This window comes from Sinocyclocheilus grahami, unplaced genomic scaffold, assembly GCF_001515645.1.
Source record: "Sinocyclocheilus grahami isolate Dianchi unplaced genomic scaffold, SAMN03320097.WGS_v1.1 scaffold345.1, whole genome shotgun sequence".
Lineage (NCBI taxonomy): Eukaryota > Metazoa > Chordata > Actinopteri > Cypriniformes > Cyprinidae > Sinocyclocheilus > Sinocyclocheilus grahami.
Genome location: NW_015505524.1, coordinates 512861 through 534114, shown reverse-complemented (window position 1 = coordinate 534114; position 21254 = coordinate 512861). Strand labels below are relative to the sequence as shown.

The window sequence follows — 21254 nt, the reverse complement described above, 5'->3', positions numbered from 1 at the left end:
TGTGTACTGTGTATAATTATTATGTATATATAAATACACAAAACATTTAAAAAATATTTACATGTATATAAATATTTATATTTTATATATAAACAAAAAAAAATTCCTAAATATATGCATGCATGTGTGTGTATTTATATATACATAATAATTATACACAGTACACACACGTATATTATGTAAACAAAAACTTTTATTTAGGATGCGATTAATTGCAATTAATCATTTGACAGTACTAGTTAAAATAGAAAACCACAGTAAATAGTAATAATACTTTACAATATTACTGTTTTTTGCTCAAATAAACACATTATTGGTGTGCATGAAAGACCTTTTTCAAAAAATGTTACATTTTTGGCCCACAGTGTATATGAAACAAGGACACGAAAATAATACTGTTGGCACAACATCTTAAAGCGCACTGATTGTACTATTCCCACTGGATTTTTAATGTTAGATGCTGGGTGTTCTTACCCTGAAGAACTCCTCTTCTTCCATCATCTCCCCCTCCAGCCCTTCCTCATCCTCCATCGCTATAGCCAGCCGCATCTCTGGGGCCAGATCCTGCAGTGTGCGTAACCCGGCCTGGATCACACAAGATCAGAGTCAAACATGTGTTGTGTGTTTTTGCTGAGTATCATATTTGGCTCATAGTGTATGATATAGAGAGAATATGGAGCTCATACTTGAGGAGGAAAAAACATGCAAATCGGTGCAGTTGCTGATATTTATATGGCCAAAGAAATAGCTTGTAATATACTCAGAGGTTTTTATAACTATAAAAGACTACTTGCATAAAATGCATATAAATATCAGTTGTCACTCTGTATCTCCCAATAATGTCTAAGTAAAATGATATTTAAATCTCAAAAGATACGAACATCATCACAACATGCCACTGAAAAAAAGTATGCACTTTAAATAAGAAATAAGAAAGTTCATGCTGCCCAATTCAACTTTCTATGTCATACTTAATTTTGCTGTTAAATATTCTATATTATAAATATATTATTTCTGATCTGAAATAGTTATAATTCCAATGCATGCAAAACGGCCATTTGACAAGCAAGGCAACACATTCAGACAACTGTCATAATTCTTTACCTGGAGAGAGGCTGACTTGTCCTTGCCTTTCTTCTTCCTCTCTTTCTCCTTTCGCTTGCGAAATTTTTTGAAGTAGTCCTGAATCAGGAAGCTGGCATAGAACTTTCCTGCAGTCACCTCATTCCCTAAAACGCAGAGAGATGGATTTTTAAAAAAGACAGTAAATAGTAATAATACTTTACAATATTACTGTTTTTTGCTCAAATAAACACATTATTGGTGTGCATGAAAGACCTTTTTCAAAAAATGTTACATTTTTGGCCCACAGTGTATATGAAACAAGGACACGAAAATAATACTGTTGGCACAACATCTTAAAGCGCACTGATTGTACTATTCCCACTGGATTTTTAATGTTAGATGCTGGGTGTTCTTACCCTGAAGAACTCCTCTTCTTCCATCATCTCCCCCTCCAGCCCTTCCTCATCCTCCATCGCTATAGCCAGCCGCATCTCTGGGGCCAGATCCTGCAGTGTGCGTAACCCGGCCTGGATCACACAAGATCAGAGTCAAACATGTGTTGTGTGTTTTTGCTGAGTATCATATTTGGCTCATAGTGTATGATATAGAGAGAATATGGAGCTCATACTTGAGGAGGAAAAAACATGCAAATCGGTGCAGTTGCTGATATTTATATGGCCAAAGAAATAGCTTGTAATATACTCAGAGGTTTTTATAACTATAAAAGACTACTTGCATAAAATGCATATAAATATCAGTTGTCACTCTGTATCTCCCAATAATGTCTAAGTAAAATGATATTTAAATCTCAAAAGATACGAACATCATCACAACATGCCACTGAAAAAAAGTATGCACTTTAAATAAGAAATAAGAAAGTTCATGCTGCCCAATTCAACTTTCTATGTCATACTTAATTTTGCTGTTAAATATTCTATATTATAAATATATTATTTCTGATCTGAAATAGTTATAATTCCAATGCATGCAAAACGGCCATTTGACAAGCAAGGCAACACATTCAGACAACTGTCATAATTCTTTACCTGGAGAGAGGCTGACTTGTCCTTGCCTTTCTTCTTCCTCTCTTTCTCCTTTCGCTTGCGAAATTTTTTGAAGTAGTCCTGAATCAGGAAGCTGGCATAGAACTTTCCTGCAGTCACCTCATTCCCTAAAACGCAGAGAGATGGATTTTTAAAAAAGACAAAAAAAAGTTGTATTTGTCATTTGGTTGTCCATATCAGCACATAATGCCAATTAGAAGAACTCATAACATACTGTACCTGAAGGAGGAGGTATAACTTCCTCTAGAAGTTTGGGTTTAGTGCGTTTCCAGATCTTTTTAATGATAGCTCTCAGTTCCTCGTTCTGCTGGTCAATGGGGCCTATGGTGAATGGAAAGGTACTACATTACTGTATTTAAGATCGATAAACGCTTCGTTTTTTGCTGTAGTGTGTCAAATAGCAAACATAAATATCAACCTTTTTCATATTGACGTTTATTTATTGAGACAATTACTAACATCCTCTCTTGTAAATATTAGAATTGACAGAAGTAAGTGTATTAACTAGTGTGTGTGTGTGTGTGTGTGTGTGTGTGTAGAAGTTCTACCGTCTGTTTTAATCTTGAGTGACGTTCTGACGAGAGCAAACAGAGTGGCATTGAAAGACACAGTGCCGTCAGGATGGAGAGGCACATTCATAGCAACCAATCTCTGCCGATGAGAAAGAGAGCGACAAACAGAAAGGTGCAGAGATAAGTGGTTGTAATGACATTGCTATGTGGAGCAGGTTGCTTGCTCATTCTGGGTAGTTGTTTACTGGGCCTCACAGGACTCTATGATATATTGGTCTTTTAAAAAAAATTTTTTTATACTTTTATACAGTAAGGACATGTTAAATTAATCAGAAGTGACGGTAAAGACATTTTAAAAAGCTTTCAAATAAATGCTGATTAGAAATGTTTGAACAGTAGTGTGTGGCTCGGGTTCTTTTCTCACCCATTTCATTGTAAGCCACTGACTGTACAAATCTAAGTCATGCTTACCCTACAGGCTACTCGATGTGGACAGAGTTTCCCAAAGCCCAGCGGAGGCTGAATTCTGCGCAACATGGTGACTACATCTAGATGTTTAATCCGTCCCCTAATGCAACAAGATACAAAAGTATTAGTCATTTTAATTTACATACTCATTTAAGGCAGACATAAAGCTTATTGTTTGTGGATGTATGATATCACTTACGTGGCCTCTGGGTCATAATCTGACCAGACTCGTTTAAACTCATCGAGGTGATGAGTGCCCAGCACAGTCCAGTCTCTGGTCAGATACTCAAAGTTATCCATGATGACAGCGATGAACAAGTTAATGATCTGAGAAAACACAGATTGGATCAATTAATCACTAAACAAAATTGTTTGTTATTTTCAGAGATTTTTTCATTTGCATTTTTGTAGTTTTTCCTCCCACCTAATATGATTTCTGTCACCAGTTTTGCATTCACTCTCAAAACCTTTGCAAGCAAAAATTTTGTGAGAAATGCAGGTGAATGCACTTTTTTTGCAAAGTACCTCAGGGGAATGCAAAATATTTGCGAGTTGATGCAAAACTTTTTTCAGTCAACTTAAAACTGTTGCAAGCGAAAAACAAAACTTCTGAAGTTTTGTGAGGAGATGACAGTTTCTTGGGTTAACGCAAAAGCTTTACAAGCGAATGCTTTGCATGTGTTATCTCTTACCAGGAAGGCACAGAGCGCAAAGAAACTGATGAAATAGAGGTACGCCAGGTTGCTTCCGCAGCTATACTCCTCTCCCGGCTCAATGTCAGACTCTGGGTCACATCGATGCCCTGGCAGTGCTGCAAGCATGATCTGCTGCCACTGTTCACCTGTTGCACACCTGGGTTTGAAGTAGAAACAAAGCATTCAATAAAATGTACTTAAAATCATTTACTAACTAGAGATAAGCAGATTAACCAAACTCAATTCAGACTCAACCAAGAGGCCAATGCTGGTCTATGGTCACCTGAAGAGCAACAGTACAGCCATGAAAAAGGTTTGGAAATTGTTGTTTCGATTGAGCTCTGTGCTGTCATCTATTGCTATCTTCCCAAATGTCTGGAAAAAAACAGAAAAGAGAGTTTAAACATCCCAATCTGGAACGTTCCTCATGTGAGGAGAGGGAGAGAATGAACATAAACAAATGTATAAAGAAGAACCCACCTGCATCCCAATCACGCCATAGATGAAAAAGATCATGGCAATGAGTAAGCCAACATATGGCAATGCCTAAAGGTAAGCAGAGAGACAGGAACAAATGATGCATGATATATAAAATAACTGAGAAAGATAGTTTAGCTTATTTGTTTCCTAAATGTCTCACCTGTAGTGATTTAACAAAGGTCCAAAGGAGGATTCGAATGCCTTCACCCTTACTGAGCAGCTTGACCAGTCGCATAACTCGGAAAAGGCGGAAGAAGGTGATGGACACTTTGGCACTCTCCCCTTCTTTCCCCTTTTAAAAGTGGAGAAAGAAAATGACAGGCCAAATATTAATGTGATTAAAGAGTCCAGGTAACAAAGTCCCTAATCATGTCAGTCTGACATTTCAGTGTGAATTGTTTTGTTAAGCAGTCACAATATAACGCAAGTTTTGCAAAGAGATGACAGCAAACCTGCAATCTGAGGTTAAACATTCATAATAGGTCATTTTAAAGAAAGAAGAAAAAACAACCTGTTTAAGTGTAAGGACCAAAAAAATTGAAAAATGATCAAGAAAGATTAAATTCGAAAGACAATCAAATCATAAAATTAAATTAAATTAAAGATTTAATTTATATTAAATGTAAATTAAATGGTCAAGAAAAAAAATTAATTCAAAAGACAATCAAATGGTTCAATTAAATTTTCACCAGAGAAGCTCAAAAAGTTACACTCATCTAAAGCATTTAAATAAAGAACTAATGTGTACTGTGTATAATTATTATGTATATATAAATACACAAAACATTTAAAAAATATTTACATGTATATAAATATTTATATTTTATATATAAACAAAAAAAATTTCCTAAATATATGCATGCATGTGTGTGTATTTATATATACATAATAATTATACACAGTACACACACGTATATTATGTAAACAAAAACTTTTATTTAGGATGCGATTAATTGCAATTAATCATTTGACAGTACTAGTTAAAATAGAAAACCACAGTAAATAGTAATAATACTTTACAATATTACTGTTTTTTGCTCAAATAAACACATTATTGGTGTGCATGAAAGACCTTTTTCAAAAAATGTTACATTTTTGGCCCACAGTGTATATGAAACAAGGACACGAAAATAATACTGTTGGCACAACATCTTAAAGCGCACTGATTGTACTATTCCCACTGGATTTTTAATGTTAGATGCTGGGTGTTCTTACCCTGAAGAACTCCTCTTCTTCCATCATCTCCCCCTCCAGCCCTTCCTCATCCTCCATCGCTATAGCCAGCCGCATCTCTGGGGCCAGATCCTGCAGTGTGCGTAACCCGGCCTGGATCACACAAGATCAGAGTCAAACATGTGTTGTGTGTTTTTGCTGAGTATCATATTTGGCTCATAGTGTATGATATAGAGAGAATATGGAGCTCATACTTGAGGAGGAAAAAACATGCAAATCGGTGCAGTTGCTGATATTTATATGGCCAAAGAAATAGCTTGTAATATACTCAGAGGTTTTTATAACTATAAAAGACTACTTGCATAAAATGCATATAAATATCAGTTGTCACTCTGTATCTCCCAATAATGTCTAAGTAAAATGATATTTAAATCTCAAAAGATACGAACATCATCACAACATGCCACTGAAAAAAAGTATGCACTTTAAATAAGAAATAAGAAAGTTCATGCTGCCCAATTCAACTTTCTATGTCATACTTAATTTTGCTGTTAAATATTCTATATTATAAATATATTATTTCTGATCTGAAATAGTTATAATTCCAATGCATGCAAAACGGCCATTTGACAAGCAAGGCAACACATTCAGACAACTGTCATAATTCTTTACCTGGAGAGAGGCTGACTTGTCCTTGCCTTTCTTCTTCCTCTCTTTCTCCTTTCGCTTGCGAAATTTTTTGAAGTAGTCCTGAATCAGGAAGCTGGCATAGAACTTTCCTGCAGTCACCTCATTCCCTAAAACGCAGAGAGATGGATTTTTAAAAAAGACAAAAAAAAAGTTGTATTTGTCATTTGGTTGTCCATATCAGCACATAATGCCAATTAGAAGAACTCATAACATACTGTACCTGAAGGAGGAGGTATAACTTCCTCTAGAAGTTTGGGTTTAGTGCGTTTCCAGATCTTTTTAATGATAGCTCTCAGTTCCTCGTTCTGCTGGTCAATGGGGCCTATGGTGAATGGAAAGGTACTACATTACTGTATTTAAGATCGATAAACGCTTCGTTTTTTGCTGTAGTGTGTCAAATAGCAAACATAAATATCAACCTTTTTCATATTGACGTTTATTTATTGAGACAATTACTAACATCCTCTCTTGTAAATATTAGAATTGACAGAAGTAAGTGTATTAACTAGTGTGTGTGTGTGTGTGGAAGTTCTACCGTCTGTTTTAATCTTGAGTGACGTTCTGACGAGAGCAAACAGAGTGGCATTGAAAGACACAGTGCCGTCAGGATGGAGAGGCACATTCATAGCAACCAATCTCTGCCGATGAGAAAGAGAGCGACAAACAGAAAGGTGCAGAGATAAGTGGTTGTAATGACATTGCTATGTGGAGCAGGTTGCTTGCTCATTCTGGGTAGTTGTTTACTGGGCCTCACAGGACTCTATGATATATTGGTCTTTTAAAAAAAATTTTTTTATACTTTTATACAGTAAGGACATGTTAAATTAATCAGAAGTGACGGTAAAGACATTTTAAAAAGCTTTCAAATAAATGCTGATTAGAAATGTTTGAACAGTAGTGTGTGGCTCGGGTTCTTTTCTCACCCATTTCATTGTAAGCCACTGACTGTACAAATCTAAGTCATGCTTACCCTACAGGCTACTCGATGTGGACAGAGTTTCCCAAAGCCCAGCGGAGGCTGAATTCTGCGCAACATGGTGACTACATCTAGATGTTTAATCCGTCCCCTAATGCAACAAGATACAAAAGTATTAGTCATTTTAATTTACATACTCATTTAAGGCAGACATAAAGCTTATTGTTTGTGGATGTATGATATCACTTACGTGGCCTCTGGGTCATAATCTGACCAGACTCGTTTAAACTCATCGAGGTGATGAGTGCCCAGCACAGTCCAGTCTCTGGTCAGATACTCAAAGTTATCCATGATGACAGCGATGAACAAGTTAATGATCTGAGAAAACACAGATTGGATCAATTAATCACTAAACAAAATTGTTTGTTATTTTCAGAGATTTTTTCATTTGCATTTTTGTAGTTTTTCCTCCCACCTAATATGATTTCTGTCACCAGTTTTGCATTCACTCTCAAAACCTTTGCAAGCAAAAATTTTGTGAGAAATGCAGGTGAATGCACTTTTTTTGCAAAGTACCTCAGGGGAATGCAAAATATTTGCGAGTTGATGCAAAACTTTTTTCAGTCAACTTAAAACTGTTGCAAGCGAAAAACAAAACTTCTGAAGTTTTGTGAGGAGATGACAGTTTCTTGGGTTAACGCAAAAGCTTTACAAGCGAATGCTTTGCATGTGTTATCTCTTACCAGGAAGGCACAGAGCGCAAAGAAACTGATGAAATAGAGGTACGCCAGGTTGCTTCCGCAGCTATACTCCTCTCCCGGCTCAATGTCAGACTCTGGGTCACATCGATGCCCTGGCAGTGCTGCAAGCATGATCTGCTGCCACTGTTCACCTGTTGCACACCTGGGTTTGAAGTAGAAACAAAGCATTCAATAAAATGTACTTAAAATCATTTACTAACTAGAGATAAGCAGATTAACCAAACTCAATTCAGACTCAACCAAGAGGCCAATGCTGGTCTATGGTCACCTGAAGAGCAACAGTACAGCCATGAAAAAGGTTTGGAAATTGTTGTTTCGATTGAGCTCTGTGCTGTCATCTATTGCTATCTTCCCAAATGTCTGGAAAAAAACAGAAAAGAGAGTTTAAACATCCCAATCTGGAACGTTCCTCATGTGAGGAGAGGGAGAGAATGAACATAAACAAATGTATAAAGAAGAACCCACCTGCATCCCAATCACGCCATAGATGAAAAAGATCATGGCAATGAGTAAGCCAACATATGGCAATGCCTAAAGGTAAGCAGAGAGACAGGAACAAATGATGCATGATATATAAAATAACTGAGAAAGATAGTTTAGCTTATTTGTTTCCTAAATGTCTCACCTGTAGTGATTTAACAAAGGTCCAAAGGAGGATTCGAATGCCTTCACCCTTACTGAGCAGCTTGACCAGTCGCATAACTCGGAAAAGGCGGAAGAAGGTGATGGACACTTTGGCACTCTCCCCTTCTTTCCCCTTTTAAAAGTGGAGAAAGAAAATGACAGGCCAAATATTAATGTGATTAAAGAGTCCAGGTAACAAAGTCCCTAATCATGTCAGTCTGACATTTCAGTGTGAATTGTTTTACTAAGCAGTCACAATATAATGCAAGTTTTGCAAAGAGATGACAGCAAACCTGCAATCTGAGGTTAAACATTCATAATAGGTCATTTTAAAGAAAGAAGAAAAAACAACCTGTTTAAGTGTAAGGACCAAAAAATTTGAAAAATGGTCAAGAAAGATTAAATTCGAAAGACAATCAAATCATAAAATTAAATTAAATTAAAGATTTAATTTATATTAAATGTAAATTAAATGGTCAAGAAAAAAATTTAATTCAAAAGACAATCAAATGGTTCAATTAAATTTTCACCAGAGAAGCTCAAAAAGTTACACTCATCTAAAGCATTTAAATAAAGAACTAACATTAATATTAAAATGAAAAAAAAAAAATGTAATGCTGTCCTAGAACCTTCTATTTATTACCACATAAACCAGGACCAAAGTTTCTTTCTGCAGATTTCTATACGATGTCACCATAACTAAATAAAATTCATGTCATGTCGGAATGATCATATTTACAAGATAACTGTGCATAAATACCATAGTGTCTTAATTACTAGAGGGGAAAGTCACAATTTCACTGATGCTCTGATTTGGGGTGTTCATTAAAATTTATGGAAGCAAATCAGCAGCAAAGTCTTACTGATCATAAATAAGGTTTTACTGTGACTTTTTGGACTACAATTTAGTATGTACTGTGTGTACTGTTAATGAGCAAGAGCTATACAACTTCAAAGATATGAATACTTATTTAGCTGATGTATAAGGTGCCATATTCGTACCTCACCATGGCCTCCTCCACCCTGAGTGAGTGACAGGACCATCCACAGGAGAGCAGGAAACAGAAGAGATTATAGAAATTGATAAGTGTGTGTGTCTGAGATAACAAAAGATATAGTACTTGATATGTCACACCAAAAGTTCACGCTGACTAGATTTGGACATGCATAGGAATCTCTCACAGATCAGATATAGTTACATACACTGAACTCTGCTATCATGATGTCCACCAAACTGCCCACCACTATCAGAGCATCAAAAGAGTTCCAGGCATCTATAAAATAGTGCTGTGTTGTCCAAAGCACAAAGAGCGAGAGCAAGAGAGAGAGAAAACAGCACAAATGTCAAGGCACTAACACAAATGGACAAATCAAGACTGCATATCAAATCACTGGAGCAAAGTAAAAAGTGAAAGAGCAAGGACAGTGTGCAGCAAGACTCACATAAGGTCTCAGAGCCAGAAGTTTGATGATCATCTCAACAGTAAAGAGCGTAGTGAAGATCATGTTCAGGATGTCCATCACAAAGTTGAAGAGTTTGGATTGCTCATAGTGCTGTGGGTCACAGTCAAGTGATCTCATTAGTGCTCTAGACTATGGCTTCATTTACGGTGAAGAGCGCCAGCATCCCCATCAACACGTTGTCAAAGGTAAAGTCGCTGTTCTCCCAAACTCTCTCCCTCACCATTGGATGGTTCATATCACCATCTTTGAACACCACAAATGTGCCCCTGAAACAATCACGCACACAAGTCTCAGAAAACAACCCAGTGAGTCACTGTGAGTGCAAAGCAAACAAATCTATGACCAAACCACATACTTGCACTCTTCGGGTGTATGTTTCGCCTCATCCGTACATCTGTAGAACCGGCCCTGCAAGGGGGATTACATTCATGTTAATCAGCAAGTAAATACGTATTGGAAATAGCTATTTGGATATTGTTTGCACAGCCTAGGTGATGTCAACCTAAAAGGAAAGTTACTACATTTTAATGAAAGGCTGACGGATTAAAGACGGACCCTTTTTTTCTTAGGAAATAATGAATTGATGAATCAAGCACCAGGAACATGCATTCATGTTGATTTTATGCACCTTGAAAAGCTGCACACCAATACAAGCGAACATGAACTGGAGGAGAGTGGTGACGATGAGGATGTTGCCAATAGTGCGGATGGCCACGAACACACACTGAATCACGCTCTGAAGACACAAGCAGCAACACTCATTGAAGGTTATGAATAAACAGTACTGGAAATAATGAACATAATGGTATTTAGGGCAGCATGACATTGAAAACAAACATTGCACACTGCAATATTTTATTTTTCTGTTATATATATATATATATATACTGTGATATGAAAATGTGCTACCCGGTCTCATTAAATGACAGCATTTGCGATTTGATAATCGCAGTAAAGCCATATTGCAATATCTAATTTATATTTCAATATATCATGCAGGTCTAATGGTATTGGATGACTGGACTGTGGATGTTAGCATGGAGAAATGCATTGTGAGTTTGTACCTTGAGTCCCTTTGCCCTGTTGATGGCTCGAAGAGGCCTGAGCACTCGCAATACTCGAAGAATCTTCACCACAGAAATGGCACTTGAACTAAATACAGAAATGACAACAAATAAATAAATGAATCAAGGAATAATTGAACTAAGTGATAGATGGACACTTACTGCAAGAAGAAAGAGGTGAGGGATACGCTGACGACCAGAAGGTCCAGCAGGTTGAAGGCGTTTCTGCAGAAGGAACCTTGATGAAGGAAAGCTCCATACACAGTCATCTGAGCAACACACCACCACACATTTTCATTAATATACAAAAGTTTAAAAAATATAAAGTTTAAACTCAATATTCACAAACATCTGATGATTTTGCACATGACCAATCCCTGGTCAGAGCTCAAAACCAGTGTTAGTTTAGTATCATTTTTATGCTATTAAAGTTATACTGTATTTTCTGTATTAGCGTTTAGTTTTATATTCAGATTTCATTTAAATTTTAGTTACATTTTTAGTCATTTTGTTTTTTTTTCATATTTTAGTTTTAGTTAGCAGTTATTGTGCTTCAACCTTATTGAAGTGATTTTAGTTAGTTGCCAATACAACATTCCTACTTTTTGTTTTAGTGTAAGTTTTCCATCTAATATTTTTGTTTTATTTTATTTCACCTTCATTTCAATTTATAAAAATATTATTTAATAATTGTAGTTTTTAGTTTTAGTTAACAATAATACCCCTGGCCATTATTGCACATGTAGAAAAGATAAAAATCAATTTATCAAAAGTCATAAGAGTGACTTTTTATTATGCGCGAGATGATCAATAGTTTACCTTCAACATGATCTCAATAGTGAAGACGGTGGTAAAGACATAATCAGCATAGCCCAGCATCTATCATAAGACATAAAGACAGCAATCAAGAGTACAGTCGTCGTCTTTGGCACCTGGTCAATTTCACGTTTCATGTCATATTTCACATCAAAAAATAAAATACTTTGCATAGAAAAAAAACAAAAACATTTTTAGGACAATTAAGATGAAAAATACATATTATTTCAATTATAATTTAAAAATACAATTGTAAACATAATAATAATATTGGGTGATTTTAAGGACAATGCCGTTAAGTTAAATATTTAAATTATATGCAGTGATTATATTTTAAAAAATGTAATGATTTTGCATTAAAGTGATAAATGTGAATAATACATTTGTGCTTACATGAAAATAATCTCACAATGTAAAAAGAAAAAAAAACAATTAATTTTCTTGATATAGAATATAATTGATTTGGGGTGAAATATGAAAGTCTTCATGGGATTCACCTACATATCTGGTTTTAGCCTTTTTTCAAACTAGAGATTGTACTTTAAGGCTAGTTTAATCTCTATAGAGCACAAGGGATGGAGTTTGGGAATCATGGGAACCACAGTCCTCTTAAGAAAAGCCATCCAGCAGGGACACAACATCTATCACTGTTTTAAGACCATCAAATGCTAATTTTGCAGGGCCAGTAAGTGCGCCTGAGTACAGTTTATTTCAGAATTGTAAAATTATATATGAATAATTTTGTTCACTATATTTAACAATGGGAATACTGGAAGATCTGCACACAGACTGGCCCTCAAGCGCTCTGATCTAGTCCTCTATTCTAGAGGTGCATGAACTTACAACGTTCCTGACAGAATGAGTTTTGATTGGGTCTTCAGCAGCCAATGAAAAACTACTGAATATGATGAAGATGAGGATGAAGTTGGTGAAGTAATGATGATGAATGAGGTTGTGGCAGGCGACTCTGAGACTAAGTGAATATTAGCACGGTCAATTTCAGGTCAGAGATAAGAAAAAATATCATTATTAACCACCATAGTTAGTAAAACTATTTTTTTTAACATACCAGTTTTTCTTTCCAAGGATGAAAAAAGAACTTCCATCAGGAATGGGTACAATTTTCTCTTTGGGTTGAAAACTTTCAACTTTCATTGGAGTGCCTATACCTTTAGAAAATACGAAGATTTTAAAAAATGTCATTAAATAAATTCACATTACAGTTTATTTCAGAATTGTAAAATTATATATGAATAATTTTGTTCACTATATTTAACAATGGGAATACTGGAAGATCTGCACACAGACTGGCCCTCAAGCGCTCTGATCTAGTCCTCTATTCTAGAGGTGCATGAACTTACAACGTTCCTGACAGAATGAGTTTTGATTGGGTCTTCAGCAGCCAATGAAAAACTACTGAATATGATGAAGATGAGGATGAAGTTGGTGAAGTAATGATGATGAATGAGGTTGTGGCAGGCGACTCTGAGACTAAGTGAATATTAGCACGGTCAATTTCAGGTCAGAGATAAGAAAAAATATCATTATTAACCACCATAGTTAGTAAAACTATTTTTTTTAACATACCAGTTTTTCTTTCCAAGGATGAAAAAAGAACTTCCATCAGGAATTGGTACAATTTTCTCTTTGGGTTGAAAACTTTCAACTTTCATTGGAGTGCCTATACCTTTAGAAAATACGAAGATTTAAAAAAATGTCATTAAATAAATTCACATATATAATGAAAGTGAATGTAAAGAGTTGGACTGGACAGAATTTACCCTCAAGTCCTTCAATTGCTCTCAACTCTTCGTTCTCTTCCCAATCGTCCACATCATTCTAAACAAATTCAGAACAAGAAAAATATAAAGAATAATATGACGAGAACAATCATAGAAATTCTATAATTGGATAACTGATATAAATTATAATCAACAGACAATATAGAAATCCTCAGTCAAATGGAAATCACTTGCTTAATAAATGTCTTTGATCATATAATGCATGATTAATAAGTGTATATAAAACCATGATTTTTCATTCATCAAAATGTGATAACTTTTTACTTTTTCCACTAAAAAAACCCCATTAATATTTACCAATTATACCTTCTATCATTTGAACAGATCAGAACAAATTTGGAGAAATGTATCATTACATTAGTTGCTCAGCAATGGATGCTCTGCAGTGAATGGGTGCCGTCAGAATGAGAGTCCAAACAGCTGATAAAAACATCACAATAATCCACAAGTAATCCACACCACTCCAGTTGTGTGGAAAACAAGCTGAAGAAAAGATGCGTGTTTGTAAGAAACAAATCCATCAAGACATTTTCAACAAGACATTTTGCTTTTGCCTAAAATTCAAGTCCTCTGTCCATAATACTGCATAGATCTGTCTGAATCAGGAGAGAAATTTGTTCAGATCAAGCACAGTTTACAAGTGAAAACAGCTCTAAACAAATATGTCGGAGGATTTTGATGCAGAGGATGGATTTTTCACTGGAGGAAGCGTTATTATGGATTATGGACTCATATGTTGGCCAGAGGAACAATTTAAAGTTAAAATGCTTTAATGATGGATTTTGTTTCTTACAAACATGCAGCTTTTCACTTCACAAATGTTAACTGATGGACTGGAGTGGTGTGGATTACTTGTGGATTATTGTGATGTTTTTATCAGACTCTCAATCTGACGGCACCCATTCACTGCAGAGGATCTATTGGCGAGCAAGTGATGTGATGCTACATTTCTCCAAATCTGTGCCAATAAAGAAACAAACTCATCTACATCTTGCTTGGCCTAGGAGGGAGTACATTTAAATTTTTGGGTGAACTATTCCTTTAAATGTGTCTCAAATGCAGAGAGAAAGAAAGAGCACCCCAGAACTTACTCCAGCTTCGTCTTCCTCTCTGTCTTCATCATCCTCCCATTCCTCCTCCTCTTCTTTTTTCTCCCTTTAAAACAACAAACAGATTGAGCTCTGTGCCTGTGAATGCAGGACAGTACAAGGATGTGCACATTTTGCTTCTGTCCTGTGTGTGTGTGCTACCTACTCTTTTTTCTTTTTGCCTCCGTCTCCGGCTAAGTTGTCCACAGCGATAGCCAAGAAGACATTCAACAAGATGTCTGGATGACAAAGTCAAGGGCCAGAAACAAGACTCCAGATACAAGAATAGCCATGTGGAAAGGTTAATAGATATAAAAATATGGAGCTTATAGATTGAATGTATTTTATACATATTTCACATTGAAAAGATACAGTTACCACAGACAAAAAGAATGACAAAGTAAATAGAGACAATCATATTGGGAAATATTGGTCCTCCATACGCCATGATGCCATCATACATAACGGAGTTCCAGTCCTCTCCTGTTAGGATCTACATAAGAAACAGCTGCAGTTTACATCTCCCAATTCAGTACAGAAACTACAGTATTCTGAATATCTTCCCAATCTCTTATCATTTGTATAGTATAATAAAGACGTAAAGAACCATCATTAAAATGATTGCTGATAAATAAATCATTGTTTTGGAAGTAGGACGACAAAAAAGCCACTTCCTACACAATCTGTAGATGCACATAAGCCTATACTCCCTTGTGAAAAAGAAGTGCACTTAATTGTATTGAATGTGCACTTGTAGTGTTCTTTAAATCTTAAAAGTATGTTTGAAAAAACTGTACTGGCAGATAATATAATATTATAATACAATAAAATATTAAATAAAAGGCCACTTAAGTGTACTTAAAGAGACACTTACAAGGCACTTAAGTATACTTAAAAAAAAAGGCACTTTAATAATGTCAAATTAAAAGTTTTATTTTAAAGTACATATTAAACATTATGCTTTAATAATCTTTTGTCATGCTTTAAATAAGTACACTTATTTTGATACTAACATACTGAAGCACATTATAATTTTAACCATAGCGTGTTATTTGATATTACATTTAAAGTTAATATATTGTAAATATGCTAAATTGCACCTTCATCATTACAAGTGTGTGAATACAAACATATTTAAATTCATGACATCCAGGTTTCAGTAGAAATGACATTAAAGTATTTTTTAGTTTACCATAAATACTTGTACATTCAGCAGTACACTTTAACCATATTTTAAAGAGTAGTAACTATGAAATGTTAATTATGAAATTACATGTAAAGACCTACTTAAGTCCTACTTAAGTTGGTCGATAAAAGCACTCTAATTTTCAGCTAATTACATTTCATATAAATATATATATTGCAATTACAGTGGGGGAAATAAGTATTTAACACGTCAACATTTTTTTAATTAAAAAGTTCCTGTGCAGCATTTCCCATAAAATTTTGACCAGACGTTGGTATTAACACAAGAAATCTACACAGATAAAGAAATCATAATATTACAATCCGTAAAAAAAGTTATGTGCAATAAAGTGAAATGACCCAGGAAAAAAATATTGACCACTCCTGTTGAAATTGTTTTTATTACTTAGTGGAAATGTCTTTATTTGCTATGGCAGCTTCAAGACGCTTCCTGTCTGAACAAACTTTAAATCTTGAATATTCCAGGTGGCCCTCTTATGAATCATGATCTACAGTTTCTTCCACAAATACTGTATGTTCTATATTGGGTTTAAGTCTGGTGATTGCCTGGGTCATTCCAACAACTTAATTTTCTCCCTCAGGAACCAATTCAGAGTCTCATTTGCATTATTTATAAAGCTTTGGATGGTTGTCCTTCTAGAAGGTCCATCCGCATCTCATCCTTATCATCCTGGTGGATGGCAACAGATTCATCTGAAGAATTTCCCAGTACACGGCTCCATTCATCTTCCCTTCAATAATATGGATTCTGCCGGTACCATGAGAAGAGAAACAGCCTCAAATGATGCTTCCACCTCCAAACTTCACTGTTGGTATGGTATTTTCAGGGTCATATGCAGAGACATTTATCCTCCAGAAAAGACTTGTGGTATTATTGCAAAGTTCAAATTTTGTAATGTCTGAGCAGATTATATTCTCCCAGTAATTCAATGACGTGTATAAAACTTCAAATGAGCTTAAACATGCCTTTTCTTCAATATTTTAGCCTTCCAGAGTGAGTGTGCATGGAGGCCGTGGTAATGGAATGCATTGCCTATTGTTTTCTCTGTGACAAGTGTATCTGCTGCCTCCTAATCTTTCAAGAGCATTTCCCGAGTGGTCCTTGGCTCCTGGACTACTCTTCTGACTCCCTGATCAGAAATCTTGTGAGGAGTTCCTGTGCATAGCTGATTCATGGTGGAGTGATGTTCCTTCCACTTACAGATAACGGCCCTAATGCTTTCAGGAACATTTAGTAGTTGTGAAATCCATCGGTAACCAGTACCATTATTATGTAGCGCAACAATCTTGTTGCACAGGTCTTCTGAGAGCTCTTTGCCTCTACCCATCATGAGATGTTAGTATACTTTCATTCAGAGGTGGGTTAGCCTTTTTCTTAGCGTGCTCAATACTTTTTTCCTGTGTCATTCCACTTTATTAAATATAACTTTTTTATGGATTGTAATAGCATGATTTCGGTCACACTTTATTTTAAGGTCCAATTCTCCCCATATACTCCGTCTTATGACGTCTTAGTAACAGAGGAAGTTACCTGGAAACAGGTGAGCAGGGCAGATGGAAAAGTGTCAAAGGTGCTTCTTTTCATTTGAGTCTCATCAAAGTTGAACTTTCCGCCAAAGAGCTGCATGCCCAGGAGAGCGAAGATGATGAGGAAGAGGAAGAGCAGCAGCAGCAGGGAGCAAATGGCCTTCATAGAGTTCAGCAAAGAGCTCACCAGGTCTGATAGTGCAGCCCAGTGTCTAAAGAGAGACATCAACAAATTCAGCATCAGACTCTTAAAAATCAGCATGACTCTCGTTGAGTCTCAATTTAATAAGTTCTCATTTTTTAAATAAAATCTAAAAGGCATAGCAGGGTATTTATAGTTAACTAAAACTAACATTAAAACTAAATCCATAAAAAAAAATATTTTTGTTACTTAAAAAAACAAAAAGAAATCAAATCTAGCTAAACAAAACTTGAATTTTAGGTCGCTGCCAAAGCAACATTTCTCATTTTCATGTACTTTACCTTGATGTACTAAAAACTAAAACTGAAATAAAAATTTATGAAAACAGTATAGGCATATATACATATATATATATATATATATATATATATATATATATATATAAAACGTTAATAAAAATGACAAAAACACTTAACAAAATGACTAAAACTTTAACTAAAATTAAAATAAAAGCAAATTCAAAATATTAATACAATTTCCTGGTGGTAATATCAAAACATAGCCTAAGCATCCATGTTATTTCACTCAGAATATTCTTTTTATTATGTGAGTTGTGATGTTAAATAAAGCATTAAAAACCCCAGAGTATTTCAAAATGTCAGCAGGAAACTTGAAAAAGACTCATTCTCCTCTCATATTTGAAGTTTGTGCTACTGTACCACTTGTCCTATAGCTGCACAAAATGAGAACTAATTTTTTATCATTTCTTGGGTCAAGAAAGAGTCAAGAGTTTGCAATATATTTCCTCCTCCCCTACCCTGAAAAAGTAGCTCTGCCTGGATGCACTTACATTCGCTGTATAGAGACACTTTCCTCATATCACACATGCACACTTCAGTAAGCCGATTGAACACAGATTAGGGCTTTTGTATGCTGGGCAAAATCAGGTAATGGGCAGAAATCTAGCTGTCAGTTTATTTTTAAGCCGGTTATGACCTTACGGCGATAAAGGAAAACAAATTAACATGTTTACATGACCACATGCGCTGTCATCTGTAAGCATAATCGGTTTAAAAACATGCATGTAAAAGCACTCAATGAAACCAAAACTACACTGAGACCCATTACTCTTAAATTGAAATGATACAGCCAAATCATTAATCTCACACTGAATCTCAAACAGATGGAAACACTTATGAGCTGAATCACCTTGTGACTTTGAAGATACGGATCAGACGGACACAGCGCAGCACAGAGATCCCGATGGGCGGGATCACATCCATCTCCACCAGCACCGTCTCCAGAATCCCACCACACACCACGAAACAATCGAAACGGTTGAAGAGCGCCATGAAGTAGATCTGAAAGCCGAAGCTGTAGAGCTTCATCAGCATCTCCAGCGTAAACAGAGCCAGAAGGATCTTATTTGCTCGGTCTGGGACATTAAAGAGACCGTATTTAAGACAGGGTCAATTCATGTCATTAAAGGCAAACTCTGGCAACACTCACACACACACACACACACACCCTGTATGTCAGTGAGCCACTGGGGTTGGCCGTAGTGTTCAGAGGCGCTGGCGGCAGTGTTGAGGAACACCAGCAGCAGCACCAGCCAGTAGAAATTGGTGGATTTGACAGCCACACGGCAGTTCTTCCTGATGACCAGATTCAAGTGGTACAGCTGCTCACTGAGAAAGAGAAGAACCGGCAAATATGAATATATTAAATGAATATGAAATGTTAAAAAAAATAAAGTATGTCAGAAATGAAGAGAAGAAATGTTGGGGTTCTGGTAAACATTATTCAACAAATAAACACCTACCAGAAGCTTATAGCCATCAGTCGTGCCCTAAGGAATATTAGAGAATTTAGATGAATCAAAGTTGTGGTGATTAATACTTTATAATGGATGGAACAGCAGTATAAACATTGTACTTACATTATAGATGCACAGCAGCCTCCGTCATCATCCAGGAACGCTTCAAACTCAGAGTCTGAATCCGATTCTGTATAAAAGAAAAAAACTGAATGTGTAACTCAAAAATAAAGTCTGTTATGTAGTTTTGTAGTTTAAAAATACATTTAAAAATCTGAGTGTAACTGTGCTCAGTACCTCCATCTTCACTGTGTTTGTACCAGCCATATTTCTTCATCATCTTTTTCTTAGCCACCACAGCACCTGCCATTTACACCACAAAAAGGCAAAACGTACAAACAAAAATGTTGTTTATTGACTGAAAAAAATATCTAAAACCTGTCTGTCATGATAAACAGAGCTGGCTGCGCTTGTGAAAATGAAAAGCACTTAATTGTATTGAATGTGCACTTGTAGTGCACTTCAAATCTTAAAAGTTTATTTTTTAAATACTTGCAGATTCAACCATATTAATGTGATAAATTGCCACTTACTGTAAGTGTACATAAGAGAGTCCACTTTCATGGCTGTTTCCAAACACTTTTTTTGTCCTTTTTAAGTACACATTTAAAAAAGTTCAACTGAAATGACATTCATGTATATTTTAGTTTACCAGTAAATGCTTGTCAGTTTTTGCAGTTTCAATAGAAGTAATTATGAAATTACATATAGAGTCCTACTTGGTCCAAACCGCAGCTAATTGCATTTAATATATTTAAACTATAAAACATTTTCATTTTATTGCAATTATCATGCAATCAAGTGTCTAAAAACTTTAAGTATATTCTTTTGAAGTATATTATTTATTTAATAAGTACTCTTTTTAGAAGTATGCAAGCGTGTACTGCTTTTTCACATGGGTGGGTATTTTATCATCAGTCATGTGACATTCTGTCATCTTCATTGGGCAAAAGTGAAAAAAAATGTATGTGCTGCTCACTCTCTGTTTTGATAGTGTGATTACAATATGAAAGGAATACTAAATAAAGCTTATATTACGTTTATTTCCGTCCTCATCCATGTCCTCTGCTTCGATGAGCCAGTCCATGTAACCGATCATGTCCTCCTCCATCTGCTGTTTCTCCTGGGCCTCCTGCAGCTCACCGCGACACACGGCCTTCTCTCTCTCTTTAGAGAACTCACTGTGATGTGAAAAAGACACACACATTACAGTCTAAACCTTCACAAGATGCCCAACAAATCACATCACAAGTCCCCCTTACCCTTAAGTCTCATATATTTATATATGCAATTTTTATTTTTATTTTTTACAATTAGTCTACAATAAAAACTATTTAACATACAACACTAGACTATTATAAAAATATATATATGAGTTAAAAGGCTTAAAAGGGATCAGGGCTGGAGTCACTCACCCGCTCAACACACCCAACACAAGATTGAGGACAAAGAAAGATCCAAAAATGACCAGAGACACAAAATAAATCCAAGGCAGCTCAAAGCCGATAGAATCATTCATCTGAGAGAAACATTGCAGATGAGAGGGGGAAAAAAACAATAAGATGTTATAAAGCTGCATATATGCAGTCAAGTGTTTTCTGAGTGGCATAAGTTGGATATAAATGTAAACAGACTGTACTAACAGTCAAGGTTAGTAAGTAATTCTATGTAGTGTTGTTATTGTTACCTAAAACCAAAAACTGGAATGAAAAATCTGAATTGCCGTGAAATAAAATATAAATATTAAAATTAAACAAAAAAAATTTAAAAAGTCATTTAAAAAGTGAAAATTAAAAATGTTGCCTTGGCAACTAACTGAAA

General features: G+C 35.6%; 1 protein-coding gene across 1 annotated transcript in view; it reads right to left on the bottom strand.

Moving 5' to 3' along the window:
- Nucleotides 1-21254, bottom strand: part of cacna1fa (calcium channel, voltage-dependent, L type, alpha 1F subunit a) — a 39472-nt gene that overhangs the window by 11815 nt on the left and 6403 nt on the right. The window contains exons 4-36 of the mRNA XM_016228882.1: nt 20849-20952; nt 20472-20614; nt 19671-19736; nt 19497-19563; nt 19380-19406; nt 19085-19245; nt 18767-18992; nt 17420-17627; nt 15055-15175; nt 14849-14921; nt 14686-14749; nt 13574-13631; nt 13380-13479; nt 13154-13283; nt 11796-11855; nt 11139-11245; nt 10977-11064; nt 10541-10648; nt 10268-10320; nt 10058-10178; nt 9892-10002; nt 9652-9735; nt 9451-9471; nt 8450-8581; nt 8290-8355; nt 8093-8184; nt 7807-7966; nt 7314-7441; nt 7118-7214; nt 6683-6785; nt 6368-6469; nt 6130-6254; nt 5500-5610 (exon numbers count right to left, since the gene is read on the bottom strand). Of these exons, the coding sequence (XP_016084368.1) occupies nt 5500-5610; nt 6130-6254; nt 6368-6469; nt 6683-6785; nt 7118-7214; nt 7314-7441; nt 7807-7966; nt 8093-8184; nt 8290-8355; nt 8450-8581; nt 9451-9471; nt 9652-9735; nt 9892-10002; nt 10058-10178; nt 10268-10320; nt 10541-10648; nt 10977-11064; nt 11139-11245; nt 11796-11855; nt 13154-13283; nt 13380-13479; nt 13574-13631; nt 14686-14749; nt 14849-14921; nt 15055-15175; nt 17420-17627; nt 18767-18992; nt 19085-19245; nt 19380-19406; nt 19497-19563; nt 19671-19736; nt 20472-20614; nt 20849-20952 (3417 nt within the window). The remainder of the gene's footprint in view (nt 1-5499; nt 5611-6129; nt 6255-6367; nt 6470-6682; nt 6786-7117; nt 7215-7313; nt 7442-7806; nt 7967-8092; nt 8185-8289; nt 8356-8449; nt 8582-9450; nt 9472-9651; nt 9736-9891; nt 10003-10057; nt 10179-10267; nt 10321-10540; nt 10649-10976; nt 11065-11138; nt 11246-11795; nt 11856-13153; nt 13284-13379; nt 13480-13573; nt 13632-14685; nt 14750-14848; nt 14922-15054; nt 15176-17419; nt 17628-18766; nt 18993-19084; nt 19246-19379; nt 19407-19496; nt 19564-19670; nt 19737-20471; nt 20615-20848; nt 20953-21254) is intronic.